The sequence below is a fragment of the Leuresthes tenuis genome, unplaced genomic scaffold, assembly GCF_036924035.1.
Source record: "Leuresthes tenuis unplaced genomic scaffold, fLeuTen1.0.hap1 SCAF_12, whole genome shotgun sequence".
NCBI lineage: Eukaryota > Metazoa > Chordata > Actinopteri > Atheriniformes > Atherinopsidae > Leuresthes > Leuresthes tenuis.
Genome location: NW_027325366.1, coordinates 20,331,144 through 20,352,061, shown reverse-complemented (window position 1 = coordinate 20,352,061; position 20,918 = coordinate 20,331,144). Strand labels below are relative to the sequence as shown.

Sequence of the window (20,918 nt, the reverse complement as noted above, 5' to 3'; positions counted from 1 at the left end):
ACATTACACCCGCCTGGCACACGTAGAACATCACTGTATTTACTTTTTGTGTTTATTCGTAATAATAAAACCCACGAGCCCTCCAGACACCAGGAAACATATGATTTACAATACAATATAATAACTAATCAACTACTACTTTGTGCACAAAAAGTCAGCAATAATATGTATTATTACTTCAAATAAAACAAAACGCACAGCATTGCATTAACAAGACATTTATTAATTTATTTGCAATATATCAGATATTACATAATCTAGAATTGACAGGAACAAAACTGTTCACATGTTTAATTATGCACAAATATTATTTTTAAAAAATTGGGAAATTCATGCCAGGATGGAACCTTGTGGCACCTGCATGGCAGCTTCGTCAGATGCCTCGGTCTTTAATTTACCCATACACAATAGCAAGCTAGCCAATTCTAACATAAAGCCTTTCAGTGTGGGGTTTGGGTTTGAATTACCGTCTGCAACCATGGACTAATTCAGCATTTAAGAAAAAAAGTTGAGGAAACAATGTAAAAGTCACAACCGCTGATCAAATACAAACTTAAGGATAGATCAGAGATAAGGCAGAGTTCACAACAAAAATAAAAACCGAACATGTCTTCTCAATCATCTGACTGTTGAGAAAGTGCTGAAGAGAAATGTTTCCATCCGGGATTCAGACCAACATTCTTACCGTCTACATCCTTTCAACGGGAGGATCAGAAATCGAGCGAAAAAGGTCACACACAAACACTGAAATATATGCCTTAAATTTGAAGGTAAAATAAGTAATAATCAAAGTCATACAGCTCATGACGATCTGAACTTTAAAGCAACTACAGACTGAAAAGTACATTAAGTTTAAAACAGCAGCTGAATCAGTGGCTAACCTTAACCGGATTTGAAACTGACGCTGCGGCTTAATAAGTACAATAATGTTGAATTTTGCACCGTATGGTGAGCATTTCATGACCCACAAAAATGCAGTTTTTAAATCACTGAAACTTCAGATTGCCGCAGTACTGTCTCAGACAACGTGGCCGTACAATGCACTTCTTCATGAGCAATTCCATGGCCTTGCTCATACACATGTTCCTTGTCCCTTACAGCTGACAAGGATGAAATGCCCTCAGCTTCACCTCCCCCCCCCCCAACATTCAATTCCTGGAAACGGCTTTTCAGAGGCTAATGCAACAGATCAAGGTCCTTCAAAGGACCCGACGGCGCTAAAGTCAGTTCAATAAATTACATTCATCATAAAATGAAAGAAAATACATTTCAAAAGTGTTTCTAAACTAGTCAAATATGCAAGTGAACTCATATTAATATTCCATTAATAAGTGTAAAGCAAATCACAAGGAAAATACAGAATGAAAACAGTGAACAAAGCCAAAATTTCCAAAAGATAACATTGAAGAAAAAGGTTGATATTTGTACACGCCGTTTGCAAAATACGGAACTGAAACCTAAGGGAAACGGGTTTAAAACATACATTAGAAGAAGAAGAAAAAAAAGACTCTTAAACAGATGCGCTGCTCGTTATGTCGGCTGTAAATTAAAAAAGAAAAAGAAAAAAAAAAAAGACTATTTGCATAATGTGGCCACCAAAATGTTACCTCCTTGGATCCTAACACACCACACAAAGTATTTCACCTTGTAGTAAAGGACTTTACCTCTTAAAAAGTGACAGAAAACTCAGGTCTGGATACTGGTCCGCATACACGGTACAAACATAACATGTCTGAGGATTGGTGAAAAAAAAAAAAGACATTTCAAGACTGAATCTGAGCACGTGCGCACAAAATACTAATGCACTGACATGGCATCGCAAAACATGTACATTTCATCTCTGATGCTTGTGACTAAAGTAGGAGCTTTAAATAAGTGATTCTCACACGAAGCCGCTTAAATATGCTTAGATGTCTTTGCATGTACAATTCTTTAGGCACTTGTAACATTCAAATAATACAGTTTTGACGACAGACTGTAACATTTAAGTTCACAGAATACTCAACCCTTACAGGATCACAACAACTCTAGTCTGAACATAAGCAGTAGTAATTCCACATCCTTTTAGTGAGTTAACTTCCCCGCCTGTAGCGGCTCTACCTAGAAACATGGCTTACTATGTTCTATCTTATTTGTTATGTCAAGTTGAACGAGCTAAAAACAGCTTATAGATTCATCAGTAAGTCTACCACCGTCATGAATAATCATCTGAATAGCTTCTTTTTTTCTTCCAAATAATAAACGAGGGGTAATTTAGAGAAATGTATCTGCACTGGATGGATTACACAGCATCATCTCTCGGCAAACTCCCTGTATATGCAATGCAAAGGCACACCAGGAGGTGGAGCACTGATCCAGTTCTCTGAGAATGACCAGGACTACGACGGAGACGAGCATCTCTAAGAGCATTTTAAAGGGATATATCTATAAACCTGCCATCGAAACTACATCTGACACTATGACGTGTAAAGTTTAAATAAGTGCTTCTCACTGCTTTGTTTAAAACAATTAAAACTGGCACTAGATAAGACAATCATTAACAAACAAAATGCTCGTAGCTTAAACAGCACATTCAAGAAGGGGGGGGTGAGGGGGTGGGGGGGGGGGGGGGGGGGGGTCAAGTTAATGACGATCAAACTGTAGCAATCTCTAAAATAGGACTCCTTTACATCTCACATTAAAATTTACTGTCAACACACCCAAAGCTGATTAGATTAGATCAGCTATGCTTTCCACTTTAAATAGTTACCAACTTTAATATAGTTATTGAGCGATATTTCTGTTGTTCGAGGGCGTCAATAATAAGGTTTCGCTGCTCTGTCCGCGCCGTCAGTCCGTCAGATACAGTTGTTCAAAGCCACCTCTTACTGAAGAGGCGCTCGCACAGTTTATGAATAACAGACTCAATGGCTTCATCCTTGACTTCATCGGAACTGGTTTGGGTGAAAAGTATTATGCACATCGTGGCTGGCATATGTTGAATGCAGGTGCAAAGGCTGTGTACATACAACAATACCTCTGTGATGCCCTAATACAACGCAATCGTCATAACTGAGCCACTGAACGTAATTCATCATCATATATCAAGTGAATGTCTACAGGCTTTTCATTAGTGATGTTAAGAGCATGCAGCTTGCTGTATATTGTGTGTGACATTAATAGAATATTTACAGAGAGGCTGTTGAGGGCCTTTACCAGCAGCAACGTGGCACTGACTTCTCTTTTTGACGGTTACTTGAGGATGATCTGTTCAAGAAGCAAAACAGAGCCACTGAGTACTTTCAAACAACAAGCGTTCAAATGCGTTTTTTTTTTTTTTTTTTTTTGTACGAAACAACAAAACCTGGAGATTTAGGGTGTGTTCACGCTTGTACTTCGGATATCTGGCCTGAACTACAGCACAAGTTCTGTTTTCCTTTTTGTTTCTTTTCAAATGGAACCAACAGACCATTTAAATAAGTCTCTATTTATGTTTAATGTTAGTTTCTTAGCAGCAGAGATGTCAGTCAGAGCTTTCCTGGACTTCCTGTGTTGCACACGCAAATGGATGCAGGTTGCCTGATAGCAGGTAGTCCAGCGCCTGCACTGAGCCGTGATGAGCCTATATTTTAGAAGTACAAGGTTGGTTTTGAATCAGTAATCAGGAACTGAGCGTATGTAGGTCCTTGAGCCACACCAGAGTTCGTTGGAATTAGACATAAAACCCATCTTTCAAGTAGTTTTGGTTCAGATTAGACCATTCACATCTCCTCAGGTGATCTGCAAAAACAGAGTCATCGCACCAGAGTTTGTTTAAAGTGAACTAAACCTGTCAAGAGTGAACACGCCCTAACAATCCTTGAAAAAATGAGACATTACATTAAATAAATCTTAAACTCCTGACATTCATCTGACATGAACCTTTGGTGTTGCTGAAAAGCAAAGAAGAAAACCTTTCCCTTAACTTATAGCTGCACCCTAATATGAGAATAGTGTTCTCTGTTGTTTTGTTTTTTTATTTCTTTTCTTTCTTGCATGTAACATACAGTATATATATATATATATATATATATATATATATATATATATGTATATATATATATATATATATATACATATATATATATATAAAAAGACAATATATATATATATATATATATATAGTCTTTAAGAGTTGGATTCACCTGTTAAATCAAATCAAGCACGTGTGAATATGACTCTACCACTAATGTATGAAACAAGTTATGTGTTAAAGAAAGGAAAGAAATAAAGTAAGATTAAATTCCTGTTAAGAGACTAATACTATCCTCATCTCATACTCATCTCAACATCAAAGTTGAGAAAAAAAAAAGAAATCTCCTTGTAAAACTGTGACTCACACAGACACAAACACCTGCACACAAACAGGATATTTACTGCTTTTATAGAAAATGTATGACTGCTAACATTTAGTCTGTGTCAAGCAAACATTTAGGTGGAAAAAGAGACTGACATTGAACAAGCATAAAACATGCACCAAAGACTAAATGACACACACTGTTTGTAACAAGTGACAGATGAGATTCAGCTTAGCAGTCCAGCTGAAGGTCTACAGGTACATGAAGCTTTATGACGGCAATGCAAGCAGAGCACCTCTAAGCTAACGGACCGACTCCACTGATTTAAAGATGAAGCACTTATTAAGAGCTCAAGGATTTATGACAGAAAGCTTTAAAAAGGAGCAAACCTGATTGGCTGGTGCTGTTGCTGCGTAGGGGACACTTGTGGCAGGAGTAGTTGCTGCAGAGACAGTAGCAGGCGTAGCACTGTACATCATGGGGACTTTTTCAGGAGGGGAACCATGAAAGCAATGAAAAGGGAGGTGGAGCATTATGGTAACCATAGCAATGTTTCTCTCTCTTGCCAGGCAAATACAAAATGCCAGTAGCAGCAAGCCATCATTGGGTTAGACCAGCAGATGGCATGTGATCACACGGCAAAGCAAGACAGCAGGGGAGAACATAAAAAGAAGGCTGATTAGAAATAAAATTAGGAAATCTGTTCAGAATTTGACATCCCACGAGAGATGACATGTGCAACCATGCCACCAGACAAGAACAGTGTTTTCTTGATAACATTTACAGAGTTTTAACGACGCAAAAACATTCGAAAACATAAATATAAAGGGATGCTGACCAAATTTCCTAATCTTTCCTAATGGTACATGGCAAATCTACAAACAGGAGGCACCAAAGTGAGGAGATTTCTATGGTAACGACTAGAAATGTTAGAAGAAAACTGTATACACAAGGCTTCAGGATTAGAAACGTGCACAAAAGGTGCCACGGAGCCACAGATATTCACAGGAAAAAAGTGAAACATCTTAACACGATTCAATGTAGCTGATCAAAACTGGTGTCCTCTGGTGCTCAAACAACAAGAGTCTTATTCAAACACAGTTATGTGCTATCTATTGATAATGAGACATTTGAAAACCATAAGAAAGAGACCTACCAACGCTGTTAGCGGGTGTCATGCACAAGACAGAACCTGCGTGATTATGGAGAGAGAGAGTAGGTATTTTAGCATGACTGACACATCAATCTGGTTAAAACAGAAGCAGACCCTAAGTTTAGTAAACACACACAAACAGGAAACAAGCAAAGATCACCAAATGTCCCGTTGTTGGCTGCAAGATGGATCACTGTTCTTTATGATAGCAGTGATCCAAAAACAACGGGAAAATCATTTGTGCTCCAATGCGTGAAGCAATGTAGAGCAATAGCTTTGCTATAATAACACAGTCAGGATGCTATGTAAACAAGCTGACTGACAATCAGAAATTAAGAGCAATTTTAGATCTGGCAACGTGACTGGTTATGCTACACTGTTTTATTGACATCTAACCTAAAGTCAGCTGGCTCTTTTGTTAGCACTCCTGAGTAATAATCAATTGAAGAATGAATGGTCACAGAAACAAGCAATTTCTATTCTAACTATTGCATGAAAACACTGCGCAGGATCCAATGATGTTTTATACGCTGTTAGAGGGCAACGACACTTAAGAGGCATACGCTGACACTCTTTTAATGTGTCAATGGTATGTAATCAATTTTACTGACACATGCGACCAATCACAGCAGAGAGGAGCGGCCATAAAGAGAAAGTAACTGAGACAGAGCATTTAAGACAGGCGATGATGAAAGGGGCCTGCAGAAATGTACTTAAAGCAATGGGCTGGACTGTATTCGAAAAGTCCTCCAAAATGACTTCACAAACTTTGACTTGAGCATACTGTAATAAGGGCTGACATTTTCACTTGTCGTACTCAGTAAACCACAGGTGTTATTTGACATTTAGCAAACTACTTGTTAGCATGACGGAGATTTTTATTTTCTACTTTCCTTACAACAAATAAAATGCCTGTTTTAGCTAGTAAGTCAACGGGTAGCTAGCCAGCAGCAGTAATATGAATGATCAAAGAAGTGATCAGCTGTTTCTGCCTCAAGACACAAGAGACATGGCCAATATTTGAACACATAAAATAACATGCCAGGCAGAAAAGACCTCATTCATTCCTTTTTTCTCTCATATGGGACCAAGCGGGCTGCTTCTGTTCGTGTCTTTTTCCTCCAAGCTCTATTTCTGGTCAGTGACTATTCCTCTGTTTGTGACTGCACAACTTAGCCTATTTCCAATAAAGCAACGATGAAAAAGTTTGCTTTAAATTCAATGTACAACATGATAGAAACCCGGCAATAATCTGTGGTATTTGTAACACCTGTGTTGTCTTTATACGACAAGTGAAATCATCTGCTATCACTGATGTAATTGGAATGCAGCCATTGCCACTGGTCATCCTGAGGTGAAAAGTAGAAGCGTCTGTCCTGGGAGTCAAACTCTTTAGGGCCAAAATCGAGAGCTGCTCGATTAATATTTGGCACACAACGTGAGCAGTGACATTGGCTGCTGCAAATTTCTCCGGGCAAACAACAACAGAAAGTGTCTGTTGCATTTGTGAGCAACACTGAAAGACGGAATGAAACAGTGGCATGAGCATGACATAAAATTTAAAAAAAAAGTGAGATTTCCTTAATGTCTTGGCTTGGAAGCTCACCTGCGGGATAAAATGCAGCAGTTTGCTGCTGTAGTTGTGTGTTGGCCAAAGCTTGTTGGTAGTGCAATAAACTGGGCGTGAGGAGTGAGTTGGCCCAGCTGCACTTCTCAAGAGCTGGTCTCTTTGGTAGAGGTTGTAGGACACCGTGTGGAAAGCCCTGGAAAGCGACGACAGGAAATATTAAAGCTCCTGCATTTTCACTCCATCTGTTCAGCTTTGTGCACACTCTTAAATACTGTAATTGTTAGTATTTAGCTTAAAATATGATCTCTATAATATACAAATATGACTGCAATAATAATGTAACCAAAATGCAGAACAAATTTGACAGTTTAAACATACTGACGATGATTTGATTGTACACACAAGAACTATATGAGACTTAAAGAGGCATTAAACCACAATGACGAAAATGAAAAGTTATCAGTAAAATTAATAGCTACATGCAAAGCGAAAGGTGAAAGTACCAGGTCTAAAGTTGCCTCGAGGGGTCGCTTCATTGCTTTGGCAGTCGACTGAGTCTTTTAATAGCAGGCAGCGAGCACATGATGGCAGTGGGCCAATGGGATTCAAGCGCATTAACATACAGGTAACAGCAAGCAGAGGTGCATCATGGAGGACAGCGTTGTGGATAGGTGAGAAGGGGAAAACAAAAACAAAATACTCTGAATGTAGTATACTACATAAAACACAATATATACGTGCACAGTAACCAAAACAACTGATTAAACGGCACATTAACTAAAAGATTCAACAGTAAGTTAGTCAAATTTCACAAACAGATTTGGCAAATCTCAAATTTACAGTGATGTACAACAATGTATACCCTAAACCGTAGGCTGATTACCCTTTTTTTAACATCGTGGGAGATGAGATCAGAGTTGTTAATAAAATGAAAACACAGCACAATCAGTGCGGCTATGCACAGATTATATAGTTAACATAAACAACGTACACGGATTTTATGGCTTTGAGGAGGGGATATCAATGGAATACACAGCAAGCACTGAAAGGCTTTACTGTCAAATGAAAGATGGCTTGGTTTTATGAGAGCCAGCCAAAAGCAGTACCACAAATCAACAGATACACCATGCAACTGATGTCATAAAGCACACAATGTGGAACTCCATTAACCACATTTACAGCGAAGCTTTAGGTGGAATGATGGTTACCTCCCCAGCTTGTGCTGTACATAAAAATATGACCACTTTTGTGAGCTTGAAATACAGCATCGCAGAAAACCGGTTGATGGCAGTATGGATCCGCTACTACATATGAAGTAAATGTGAACACGTACACATAGCCATCCGCAAACCTGGACTTGATAACTTTACAGGGGATTTGATGGTCATTTATAAAAATGGAAATGCAAGGATTGGATGGCTTGATTCAAACTGGGATGGGGCTGATTTCTGATTTTGTCTACGATGGCCTGACAGTGTGAGCCTCTGCTAATCTACGTAAACAGATGACTGTATGCGAATATGAACAATCAGCTGGTAAAGGGAATTATTTAGGAAAATGGAGGCTTGCTGGTATCCATTTGTGGTGCCAGTTGTATTGAGCAACATGTTGTTTGGGGAGCAGCAGCTGTTAAACACCAAAAACTCTTATCGCAGAGATGTTCTGCTTGGTTAAACTCTTTAAAAAAGATTTTCTTAAAACATTAAACCAAACCGCTATCCTGAATGTGCTCTTGCAAATGGCTGCATTAAAAATGTGCAGTGCTCCACATTCAGCGAGGTCATGGCAAACACAAGGACACGAAACACTCTGGAGTCACCACGAGGATCAGGGTCTGTCTTACCATGGCTGCAGCTGTGGCCTGGGCTGCCGCGCCCGTCTGATTGGCTTGTTGTTGACTGGATTTGATTTTGGCCTGCAAGTGCGCAGGCGGGTGAAAATACTTGCACTTCTCCCTGGAGCAGCGGCTCTTGATGTAGTCCATGCAAACAGTGACGGTGTTATCTGTGGCATCAATCATTGGGCTGTCACTGGGGTGAGCAAAGCGGCAATCTGTCTCGCCTCTTGCACAGTTCCCCCTCTGAAACTCACGACATACCTGAAAGAGGATCAGTTCAGCGTTTAGCATGCGGCCAGATTATGCCAAACCACAGCATTTTTTATTTATTTATTTCAAATCAAACGTAATGGCGCGTGGCTACCTCTAATTTGTCTGTGCGCTGCAACTTCTGTGACGGAGAAGAGGAGCAAGAAGAGGAGGACGAGGAGCACTGAACCGTCACAGCTGGGCTGCCGGGAAGAAGAACCTGGGTGTTGGAGAGGATGTCTGAGGGAATGAGGCTCATTCCATGGCTCAAGGGTGTGATGTATGAACCGTAACCAAGATTAGTATTCGTCCCAAGTCCCTGTGTAACAGGAAATGTTGGCTATGAGGGGAGAGGACATATATTAAAATTTGAGCCAAACATTGTCACAAAAAAAACAAAAAACAAGTTCCTTCTGCATAATTATGAGGACCTTACCACAGGCTGCAGACTGGGTCCTGGGATCATAAGCTGCATCTGCTGCGCGAGCACAGCTGCTGCTGTCTTCTGATGGATGAGATTGTTGCGCCCGTTTATCTCTAACTGGGTTTTTAAGTGCGAAGGTGGATGGAGATACTTGCAGTTTTCTCTTGAGCATCTGCCCTGCATTCAGAGATAGGTTGGAAACAAAAAAAAAAAAAAAGGAAAATATGTCATTTAATCACAATCCTTATTCGCTGTCCAAAGGAGCTTTATTGAAAGAGAAAAAAAATGGCAGCAACATGTGGAAGAGAAGTGAAGACAAGCATAAGCTGCTGCTGCTGCTTTAAATTGTCCATTTACTGAGGTCATCTTGTGTTATGCGCCCCAGCTCATGTCCCAAAGTTTCACAGAATTTTGGGAAATGTAGTTTTTTGCGTAATCTTGCCAAAAAATAAAGAAATAGATTAAATATTAAAAACCACGGATCACATTCTTTCGCTCCTCCGTGTCGACTCTCGCTTTCCTCTCAGGGACAAACTGTACAAACGACACAGTCTCCGTCTTTTATGTAAATATCCTTCCTATCTACGGCAATCTTTTCAACTGTCCGACCTGCGCCACTGAACTTCTAACGTTACGCCATGAAAGGCACACATTTCACTGCATTAACACTGAACAAACTCGATATGAACTACTTTCTGTAAGAGTTGAATATTAGCTAACCAAAGCTATAGCCAAAGCAATCAGTTAAGCATCAATTTGTTTCTCTTATAGGACAAATCCTCCAATTTAGTTAAACACTTTCAGCTCATTTGGATGCCAATCATCAGCTTCTCCTCCTAAATAATGTTTTTTTTTTTTTTTATGCTTTCTCCACGTCAGTAGAGGAGTAATATTTTAGTGTTTACCAAGCTACTAATCAATGCTTGATCAGGTTTAAATGCAGGTCTAAGGCAGACCTGGAGGCCAACACAGACAATAGCATGGGAATGAACACCATTACCAGAGCAGGCTGCACACATGCACATTAAGACATCCTTTCCAGATCCACTCGTATCTAAACCTCAAGCACTAACATGACACAAATGCAGTTCAACTCCCAGAGCCACCACCTGAATGCGGTCTCCTGCTTTCCAGGAGGTGCTCATGGTGCCTGCATGCTACAGAACAGAACCCTCGGGGTAAGTTATTCAAACAAGGAGCTACTGATAACACGTGGCTCTTTGGTATGCGCCTCTGAGAAATCACAAAGTGCAGCCAGAGTATGCTTCTATTCCGATAACAGCATTTCTATATTTTGAGCATAGAACATTCCTTACAAATTCACCCAATTTATAACCTATAGCTATTCTATATATGTTTCCGTCACTTTAGGTATGTAAGATCGTAGCGATCTGCTGTGAGATGTAGGTGAATAAGAGGCCCCGTTTCCTTCAAAGGAAAAAAAAAAAAACTCCCAGCGATGCTGCAGTTTAATAATGATCGTTTGATCAAGTGACGAGATCTTAACATAAAAGGGCTTGTTTTGAGCATCAGCAGGACTCTCGGCTGCTTTGTCGGAAGTCATGAGATCCAATTTAAAATAGACTCCAGTGTAACAAAGTTAAATGCGATCGGACTAATTTGTGCCTGGGAACTTCGGCGCAGATTTGGTTTTTTTTTTTGGTCGTCTCTTTCTTTACCAGCCTGAATCTGAGGAATCGCACGGCAAAACCATCAGTTTACAAGCCGAGACAGATAAATAGGAGGGAATTCAAGGGGAAATCCTCTCTTTAGAGAACTGTTTTAATAAGTTATGACAAAGACATCACGATTTCACGATTTAATAGCAGATGGACATGATTTAATGATGAAAAAACACAATTTTTCTCATAAACATTGTTGCATCTGCTCATGTCTCACGTGGCCAAAACAAAAACACACTGTTTTAGCTTTTTTAAGAGGGGGGTGGGGGGGCTTTTAGGGTCATTTTGAGTTAAGAACTAGCCAGATGCTGCTGGTGTGTTGCTCACACTAACCAGCCATATGGAGCTACAGCCTGTGACGGGTTAATGCCCGGTTGCTAAGCATGTTAGTCTGGTGAAAGTTGTAAATACTGAACTGGAATAATTGAGTTTATTTTGCATCAAAGGGAACATGTCATGCTCTTTTCTAATAAAGTTTGTAGAATTTCCTGAGGTCTCATCAACCCGTATGAGCCCAGGCTTTGGTCATGTTATCGCATGGCTTTAGCACAGCAACTGCTACCGAAACGATGCTCATCAGAGCTGTTTTAGGGGTGAGGAAGTGAGGAAGTGAGCGAGCAATCACTCCGCCTCTAACTCCGCTACCCACTTCTTGGGGTTTTGGTCTCTCTTGAGACTGACGCTTTCTCCCTAACATGTCAACCGCTGAGCAAAGCCAGACAGCAAGAGAGAAGCGTACGAAAATATCAATTTGAGTCTGACCCTGAACAAGAGGGAGATCCGGAATAAATCGCTGCAGCTATTTAATAAGAAGTATGCTGCATGTTATGGAAACCTGGGCCTCTGGTTTGCAGCTCATTGCAATAAACACAAACATAATGAAGCCCTTCCTCTGGTGACACCAATAACACTCAAGCTCTCTTTTTATACAAATAAAGTTACTTTATTGATCCCCCGAGTGACATCGTTTAGCACTCTAAGGCTGTAAGTTATCTGTACCAGCAAGCAGTGCGTTCTCATCAGCGGTAATGGGCCAAACAGCAGATTTACACAGCATAACTCATAGTAATGGTTTATTACTGTGCTTAAACGTTTTTGTATATATTAACACCAGGAAATCATTTCACTTGGGAGTCCTACATCTCAACGAATTCCACGAGCATTTTCAGCTGGGCCTTCGTTGCACACCGTGTCATTTGTGAAGGCACACAGGCGGAATAGGCGGTCGAAGTTGATCCACGACTGCTGCCTCTGAGCCGGGAGGTAGGGGAGGTAACAGAGGCAAAACACACCCAACGCATGCTCTGTCATTTTTTTTCATATTTCACTTCCTATGGCGGGAAAAGGGCTCATTTCAATAGCCAAAATATAATTGCAATGCAATTCTGCTGTGAATATGTCAAATGTTATTCAATAACAACAGAGAGGGAGATTAGGTCACAAGACAACCCGCTCACCAGCGTCAGTGTCCACCTTGATGTTCATAAACATCTCATATATCTCCATATCCTGCATTTAATCCAAAGAGTTAAAACAACTTACTTCTCCCAAGGAGCCTGTAGGAATCAATATCCAATAACCACAGTGGAAGATTTGATTTAACAAAGAGTCGAGGAACCCTACTGCCATGCAGCTCCATAAAATCTATTTAATCATTTTTCACATGAGCGTGCCGTTTTTAGATAATGGAGTAAGGTGACTACTTAGCATTAATCCTTTTAGCCTACTGACCACTTGCAGTATCTGTGCATTAATGTAAAGGAGATAAGGGGATGAATGAAGGGATGACTCAACGTGGATATAATCCTGGGGTAAAGCTGTGCTGGGGTGTGATAGTGAAGGTGTTAGAGTGGATTAAAGCAGTCGTAACCCCATACAGGGCAACTGAGCAAGTGAGAGGATAAACTAGCAATAATTCAACTGAGAGCTAGATTTTTTATTTTTTTATTTTTTTAAATAGTCTACATCAGTTAAGTTATTAGAACAACATTTGACTGTTGTTTTGCTCTGTTTTGATGGGAAAGTGTTGTATTAGTTATGCTTTCACAAGCACAGAAGCTACATGTATAATAGATTTGAGATTTTTTGCTCTGTGGTTTGGCATGTGTCTGGATTCTTGGGCATCTTAATGCAGCAAGGGACCATGTGAATTCCTTATTAGGCAGGTTATGGACCAGACAGGGTTATTTCCCCATCATCAACATTTTCAAGGGGAAATTTGATCCCAATACGTTTTTTTTTGCCGTGTAAATATCAGAAATGCTGTTGCAAACAAATAGCAAGACAGACACATTTAACTGCTGTTGCAGCAAGTTAGTTTGACAAATCTGCAGATCTGACTTCATTTTATGGGAGAGGGCAGCTCCCATTTTAAAGGACAGAGACGACCTCCACAAGAGGAGTTTGAAAAGGGGCTACAAAAAAGAAAAGTGAACAAAATATGTAGAAATCCAACTTTACACTGTGGCAACAACTCAAAAATGTTTTCACTGATAGATTAAGCTGTATATTATTTTGATCTATTATTATGGAAGATGGAAATAGTACATTTAACCTTCCGAATATCAATGAAACAATACATATTTTGCCAAAATAGTTGCTGCAAATTCACGTTCTTTCCGTTGACTGGTTCATCAACCCGTTCAGACCAACGGCTTGTTTAAAACAAGCTTCTAAAGCCTGAGGGAGTAAAGAAAGGTTTCACTCAGGAACACATGACATGCAAAATTACATTGGATTAATTACATTGGAATTAAATATACTCAATAAGGGATGGATAATATCGTCTTACCTTCAGTGAGTCAAAGCAGGCGATAACTCGCCCATTCTCAATCTGGCAGCTCTTGGGCGGATGTGCAAACTTGCACTCTTCATCACTACGGGAACAGTTTCCTCGCTGAAACTGCCGACAAACTTCCAAAGTCAGCCATTTTGTGTCTCTTACTGAGGACATATTTAATGCCATGTCCAAAGGTTTTTATGCACGCAATAAATGCTTAAGGTCAAACTTAAAAGTATAAAGCCTTATACAGCAAAAGCTCGAGATTAATCAAACAGTTAGCTCTGAGAGCAACACGACTCCTCCATCAGCTGGAGCTGAGAAATCAGATGGCTAGTTTATCAGTGAGAGATCATCCATCAGAGATAAATACCGGCAAACATGTTTTTCTGCAGGTTTAAGTTAGTGTATTCCTGAAGTGAAAGTGTCCATAGAGATCTTATGAGTTAGGGAACACAGACTTTAGTGAAACATTCTCAGGTCATTATTCTCCATTATTCTTCCTTTTATGTTATGGCTCAGGTGAAAGTCTTCTAGGTGCTGGATGTGTGCAAACTGGCGCCAAAGGTCTTGCAGCTGAGGTATCCTGTGTTGATTGAGAGTGACATTAAAGAGAGCAAAGGCAAACTAGGACCAGGGACCAACTTCAGACTGGAATTGTCTTCTCAAAGGCACTTCTGTTGGGGACCTGAAAGAAAAGAAAACAGTAATGGAACAAAGAAACGTAGCTGTAATTACGGCGCTGCGTCTTGAGCTGGTGTTTTTTAAGAGCTACTTTAAACTATCCATAAATAGCCATATATCATCTTTTGTAATTAGTCAAGTTGCTTCTGCAAGAAGAAGGTTTTGATACTCTGCAGTTCTATGATTTCATATAGCTGTAGTCACCTCTGTATCCTCATACACTCCAGTCTTCTTGAAGTTTAGACCACTGGTGTGGCCTAACAACTCTGAGAAACAATCGCCGGCATTTCTAAATAGTGTCTGACATTGAGTTGACAACATAATTAACAAATGTAGGAAATAAATGACCGATTACTCACTGAAATAAATTACCGTTAGTGCTACGCACAATCAACATTTACAGGGAGAACGGAAGGGAGCTTATCCTAGCTGGCATGAAGTGAGAGACAGGATACACAAAGCATGCGGATCAATCACTAAGCTAACACACACACACACACACACACACACACACGCAAAACTATGTGTGCACAAGCACTTTAGATTATGGGAAAAGAAGGTGTGCCCCAAAATCCTCTCGCTGTATGCCATGAGTGTTAACTTCTGCAACATTGTGCCGCCGAGACAATATAGTAATGTAGATATAAAAGTGAGATGGCTAGACCCCCGCTGCATTGAATACAGACAAAGTTCTGCTCAAACAAACCCTTCCACACAGAATCTTTAAGGGGAAAAACTGTGAAGATGTGTAAATCCCTTCCGGCCCGTTTCTCTATTTCACCAACACGAATAATGACACTCATAAAACACGACAACGACGCAGTTTTAAACCGTACCGCTCCACAAAGCATGAGTCATTCACTCAAGAGTAAACTGCGTCTTATTAAAGAAACTGGATTCATGAAAGCCAGTTTCCCGGAAATCAAATATCTAAACTATTTAAACTGACAGCTTTTAAGCTGAGTTGTAAAGTAAGCGCACGCAGTTAACATTCGGATGTCCATGAGGTGCACAGAGCCACAGCTGTTTTGCTAGCTGGAATGTGTAGCTGAGTGCCGTCATGGGAATCGTTTATTCAATAACAATACATCAACTTTGCCAAGTTCCAGTCCATAGAATTGCAAGATGTGGGTTGTAGTACATGAGTTACAAAGTTTTTTAAATATATAATAGTTTATATGTTATATTTATATGTCATAAATTCACTTTGTTGTTATGTACTTTATCCTCTAAAATATTTTCAAATACAATGAGTCTTCTCAATGAGGATTCTGTTTAAAAGAATACATAAACAGCTGGTTAGAAGTGCAAACTCAAAACCCACAAGAGTGTGTACGGAGCACAAGGATCGACACACACACACACACACCATGTTGGGAGTTAAACAAAAACGGGAGAGTCAAACCTATACGCTAAACCTGCTGCTACATGAGAAGCTGCAGAGCAGAGAGCAAAGGTGGTTAATTCATGAGCGACACAGATTCGCTGAAGAGTGAAAAAGTTCAACGTGTTCTGTGAGCGCAGAGCTCAAAAGCAAGGACTCAACATAAACACTGCTGTTGTTCTTCCCCTTTCTCCTCTGCAATACCACAGCATACTGCAGCAAATTCCTTTAGGCGCAAGTCAGGAAAAGGAACGAGAAAACCTGCCTCTCTCACTTCATGCAGCACTAAACTTCTGTCTGCAGCCTATCGTTTAGTCGCGAGCTATTCATTTGAAACTGATCCCTTGATAAGATTATGGCAACGGAGAGCTCTTACCCCTCTTTCTGTCTAGTGGATTCTGAGACGAAAAAATGTTCTCTTCACAACAGTAAAAACAGACTGTCTGCCTGTCTCTGAGTAAAACATTCCCAGCCACCCCCTTCCTGTCTGAGTGCTCGCCTCTGGAAAGACCCTCCCCATCAGAAACTAGCCAATAGGAAATCAGAAGCGGTTGCACTGTTGGAAAACTTCCTGTTGACCCCTATATTTGTTATTTCAGTTTAATTACTAAGAGAAGGTGGAATTCAACACTTACTCAATGCCCCAAGAATGAAAAAAAAAGACACAATGTGTCCTAATATGAGTACAGAACATGAAATTTATCAGTGTATATCCTGAACAGACAGTTTGTTAATATACATGTTTAACAGTTTGTTAATATACATTTAGACATGCGTGTCACAGTGGTTTTAAATTACATTTAGGCGACAAATAGCTCAAAAAGTCTAAGTGTGTTTAAAACTGCATTTAATCAGTGTATTTACATATTCAGGTTTATTTTCTTTTAACACTTGGCGTGAGAGGTATACCGGGTATTGTTAAGTCACCATTTAAGTTCCTTAAAGTCCAATATTATGTTACTTATCTGCTTTACAAATATTACAGTCGCCCTGAGGTGCACAACTCACCAACAATGAAACATAGCATCACAGTAAAAACACAATATGCTTTCAAAAAGCATCCCGACAACCCAGAAAACACAATGTGTCACGAAACGTAAATGAAGCCAAAAAGCTCAGTGCTGTTGAAAAAGATTCTGTTAGCATCATTCATGTGTTTTCTGTTTTGCTCTATCATTTTTCTGCAATGTTGTTCTTGTCCATAGCTGCTGTGTTTTCTGCTTTGTTGATAAATTTACTAGAAATACTGTATTTTGTCCAATATTCTGCCTTTTTGTACATAAGGGCCACCGTATATTAAAGTTACCTTTGCACAGAATCTTTTGAAATGTGAGGCACCATTATACATAAAATCATCTTATGTAATAATTTCAGAATGTTTCTGGGTTCTTGACAATATCTTCTTGTAGAGTAAACTGTATTTCAAATAACCGTGAATAACCTTATAAAGACTGTTTTCATTATAGTAGATGGATATTAATTGATTGTGAAGAAACGAACATGTCTTACGAGATACAGATGAGACGATGTACACATACACCACAGCTGTATTTATGTTATAAACTGAACTAGAGACGTTCTGTGTCATTGCAAATCTCCCAAAGTTGCTCATGTATATTTGGAATTGTTTGCTACCATAATGACTCATCTACTTGGGGTTATCTTGCGTCACACGGTTTCATTAGCAAGACTGATACTTGAGAATAGCACAGATTTACATATCTGATTTGTATTCTCAACATAAGCTTCGCTAGCTAGCTAATAACGTAGCTACCAAGCTAAAGGCGGGACTGGCACAGGTTAACATTAAGGAGTACATTAACTCTAATATGTATCCGCTTACGTTAGCCACAATGTAGCTGAGCAGAGGCTCTGCTTACCTCATCATCAGGAACCAACAGCTTTCCTCAGGAAACGTTATCACGCAGCAGCTAGGACAGACGGACGACACCCAACTGAACTAACGAAAACAAGATGTCAAGTGTTCCCACAATGTCTGTTTAACAACAAGACATTTATTGTCCTCTTTATAGATTTAAAGCTTATCCGACCTAATTTCTTCCTTACTTCGTAGCGTTACACAGATTTAAGCAACAAGCTTTTGACAGCTTACTGTACGACCGTCAGTTTAATGTGATGACGAGTATTCGCGGGGTGCGCTGAGATGCCGACATAAGATATAAAAAATAATTTACGACCCTAAAAACCGATAAAAGCGAACACTATCGTGTATAAATCTACTATAAGTGTTATATTTATTTTTCAAGGGATCAGTTATGAGCAAAACGAAGTAATTCTATAACCTCTATATGCTACCCCCTCCCCCCTTTTGACAGCAAAGTGGTACGATCCACACAAATGCCAGTAGGCTAAAAGGGCAAGGGTTTGCTTGTTACCAAGGGAACAGCGATAAAACCATGTGAGTTTTGTGGATTGGTTTATGTTAACAAGCTTTCACCCACAAATATAAACACGTTATTAACGAAGATTATGAATGTAGATTCGACAAAGATATCTTTAAATGAGAGTTATGCCAATTGATTTGCTAATATACCTTAAGAGTGACCTTAAGAGATGTGCATCCATTTAATAATATACGAAAGAATTACAATTGTCGACTATGTTAGAGGTGAAATTGAAACCTTTAAGATGTGCTGTCAGCATCATACCCAAATGTACTAACAATAGTATACATAATAGATGGTATGCTCAAGGTCAAGTAAGAGGGATGCTAACCCACATCAGATCATGCACGCAAGAAATGGAAGAAGACAAAGGAGGGACACTATTTACATTAAAGTTTAACAGCATAATTCTGTTATAAACATTTATACAAATTACTTTTTACTACTGTTGCTTACATGTAGGCATTTTGGTTTGTGCTAGATATTGTGTTATGCTTCAGTTTTCATCTTGTCATGTATTTTTCACACATTCACAGAGAGCACAAGTTGATTAAAAGAAAAATTATGATAAATTGTTTGAACACATCAGGACATAGAACGTAATCAGATTCCAAAATGTGCTTGTAATAGTGCTACAAATGTCACACACAGTCATGTTGTTGGTAGATCCTCTGTCATGAAGAAATTCCACTTTTCAAGTGACATTGTTATCTTCTGAAAGTTGTTTTAAATAAAGAAATATTGCTATATTAGTGATGCATCTTCTAAATAAACATATTCAGTGAGCTTTGTTTTGTTTTTTTTATAGAAACTCATCAAACTCGTGCATACACATTATTTTCTTTCAGATAAAGAAGTCAGTCAGAGTGAAGGTAACATTTTCCACTTTCCATCACTTGTCACAGACTGAAACAGTCATGACTATTTTATTCTGCCTTTTCTATTTCTCCAGTCCTCTTGAGGCTGAAGAGGAGCTTTATCTGATCTGTCACACTGACAGATCTCAAACTGGAGATGTGGCACTGAGTGCCACAAGGAAAGGTCACAATATTGCTCTCTTTGAGGGAAATGTCAATGTCAAAGTGAATCAGATATAAAAAAACAAAAAAAAACAAAGAGGATGCAGCAGCCTATGCTTTCATTCATTTGACCTTAACACTGTTTGTTGTTCATTTTTTGTTGTTGTCATATATCTAGTATCCTTATGGGTGAAGTGTTGAGCTTTTAAGAATGCCATTTATTCCACTGAAGCTAAACAGTGGATTATATAGCTTCCACTCCTAAACTTGGGGGCATGGATATTAAAACTTTCACTGAGAAGGTTTTTGAGGGAGGGTTAATCTTATTTAGAAAATTACAAATTAGTGTCTAATTATCTAGTCTGTTGTTGTTTATTGTTATAATGACTCAAAAAGATAATCATCATATACTGCCCATTTGTTGCAAATAAAAATAAAAGTAAATCAAATGCTTCTTCAATTATCAGCTGGGAAGGATTTCTCTCTAGAAGTAATAAGAATCACTTGAGCACCACTTTATTCTGCTACTTCATGTTTATAAAAAAAAAATGTATAAGTTTTAAGTCTGAAAACATTTAACATAAACTTCTAGTGTAATCAGCAGAGAATTTGAGGGGAATTATGGGAGAAGCCAACATCAGCGCTTGCAGAGTAACCAAAATGCATTTCCATTGTCAGCTTAGAATGATCCTATGTTTGTAAAACTGCAAAAAACATGAGGAAACCTTATCTGAAAAACAAAGATTTCACATCTACAAAGTGATGCGTACTATCCTAGGGGGTGGGGGATCCTTTGCAAATGTTACATTTCAAAAGAGGGAATACTAACTAATACAGGAACAGAGTTTCTCTTGTTAGAAGAAAATGATTTGTAGAATTATCTTTAATGTTTTAACTTTTTCTCACAAACAAGCTGTATGTCAAATGACTATTCAAAGCACCCTTCTCTTGTCTGGTGATGACAAAATGATATGGGACAAGATCTAACTGTTAATATAGATTTTTAAATGTTTTTTTTTCTGTATAATTCCACAGAGAACATTTGGTATGACACGTGTCTCAGAAATTAACAGCCAAGCAAGTCAAGAGAAGCAGCAATTGCGTATTATGGCCAATAGGTGGCAGTGTCATCTAAAATATGTTCTCATAAGCGTCAGAATTCAACATGAACTTCATGAAGACAGCAGTAGCTCATCCTGTACTCACTGTTCGTCAGTACTGTGGCCAAATAACTTATTTGTATGATAAAAATTAAATCTGTATCTGATTTCACAAACATTAAAACCAGTGAAGAACCCCAATAAACCTGATTGAGGGAACTAGAAGAATGAACGAAAGAATTTCTTGTAAATTTAACTAAATACTCTTACATTTGATTTATATGATTTCATCTATGATCGCATGTCTGTGCATTGT

General features: G+C 39.0%; 1 protein-coding gene across 5 annotated transcripts; it reads right to left on the bottom strand.

Annotated features, from left to right (window-relative positions):
- Positions 1-202: 202 nt before the first annotated feature.
- LOC140319385 (muscleblind-like protein 2a) lies at positions 203-18,262 on the bottom strand. 5 transcript variants are annotated; one of them, XM_072396992.1, is made up of 10 exons: positions 17,959-18,259; positions 14,023-14,698; positions 9,562-9,726; positions 9,241-9,465; positions 8,883-9,137; positions 7,543-7,596; positions 7,076-7,232; positions 5,473-5,508; positions 4,706-4,800; positions 3,131-3,246 (listed from the first exon to the last, which is right to left on the bottom strand). In XM_072396992.1, the coding sequence occupies exons 2-10, from the start codon at positions 14,194-14,196 to the stop codon at positions 3,232-3,234; spliced, it is 1,176 nt and encodes a 391-aa protein (XP_072253093.1). In that variant the 5' UTR covers positions 14,197-14,698; positions 17,959-18,259; the 3' UTR covers positions 3,131-3,231. The 5 variants fall into 5 exon arrangements, with proteins under 5 accessions (XP_072253092.1, XP_072253094.1, XP_072253095.1 ...); XM_072396991.1 differs by lacking the exon at positions 4,706-4,800 and having other exon boundaries at positions 203-3,246; positions 17,959-18,261; XM_072396993.1 differs by lacking the exon at positions 4,706-4,800 and having other exon boundaries at positions 203-3,246; positions 9,241-9,444; positions 17,959-18,260.
- Positions 18,263-20,918: the final 2,656 nt, after the last annotated feature.

Excerpts from the sequence above, each read along its gene's own strand:
- LOC140319385 (XM_072396991.1), bottom strand. The coding sequence starts at position 14,196 with ATGGCATTAAATATGTCCTCAGTAAGAGACACAAAATGGCTGACTTTG. Across the intron at positions 9,138-9,240 it reads AGCGCACAGACAAATTAGAG|GTATGTCGTGAGTTTCAGAG; the intron begins GTAGCCACGCGC and ends ATCCTCTTTCAG. Across the intron at positions 3,247-5,472 it reads GACACCCGCTAACAGCGTTG|ATCATCCTCAAGTAACCGTC; the intron begins GTAGGTCTCTTT and ends CTTCTTGAACAG.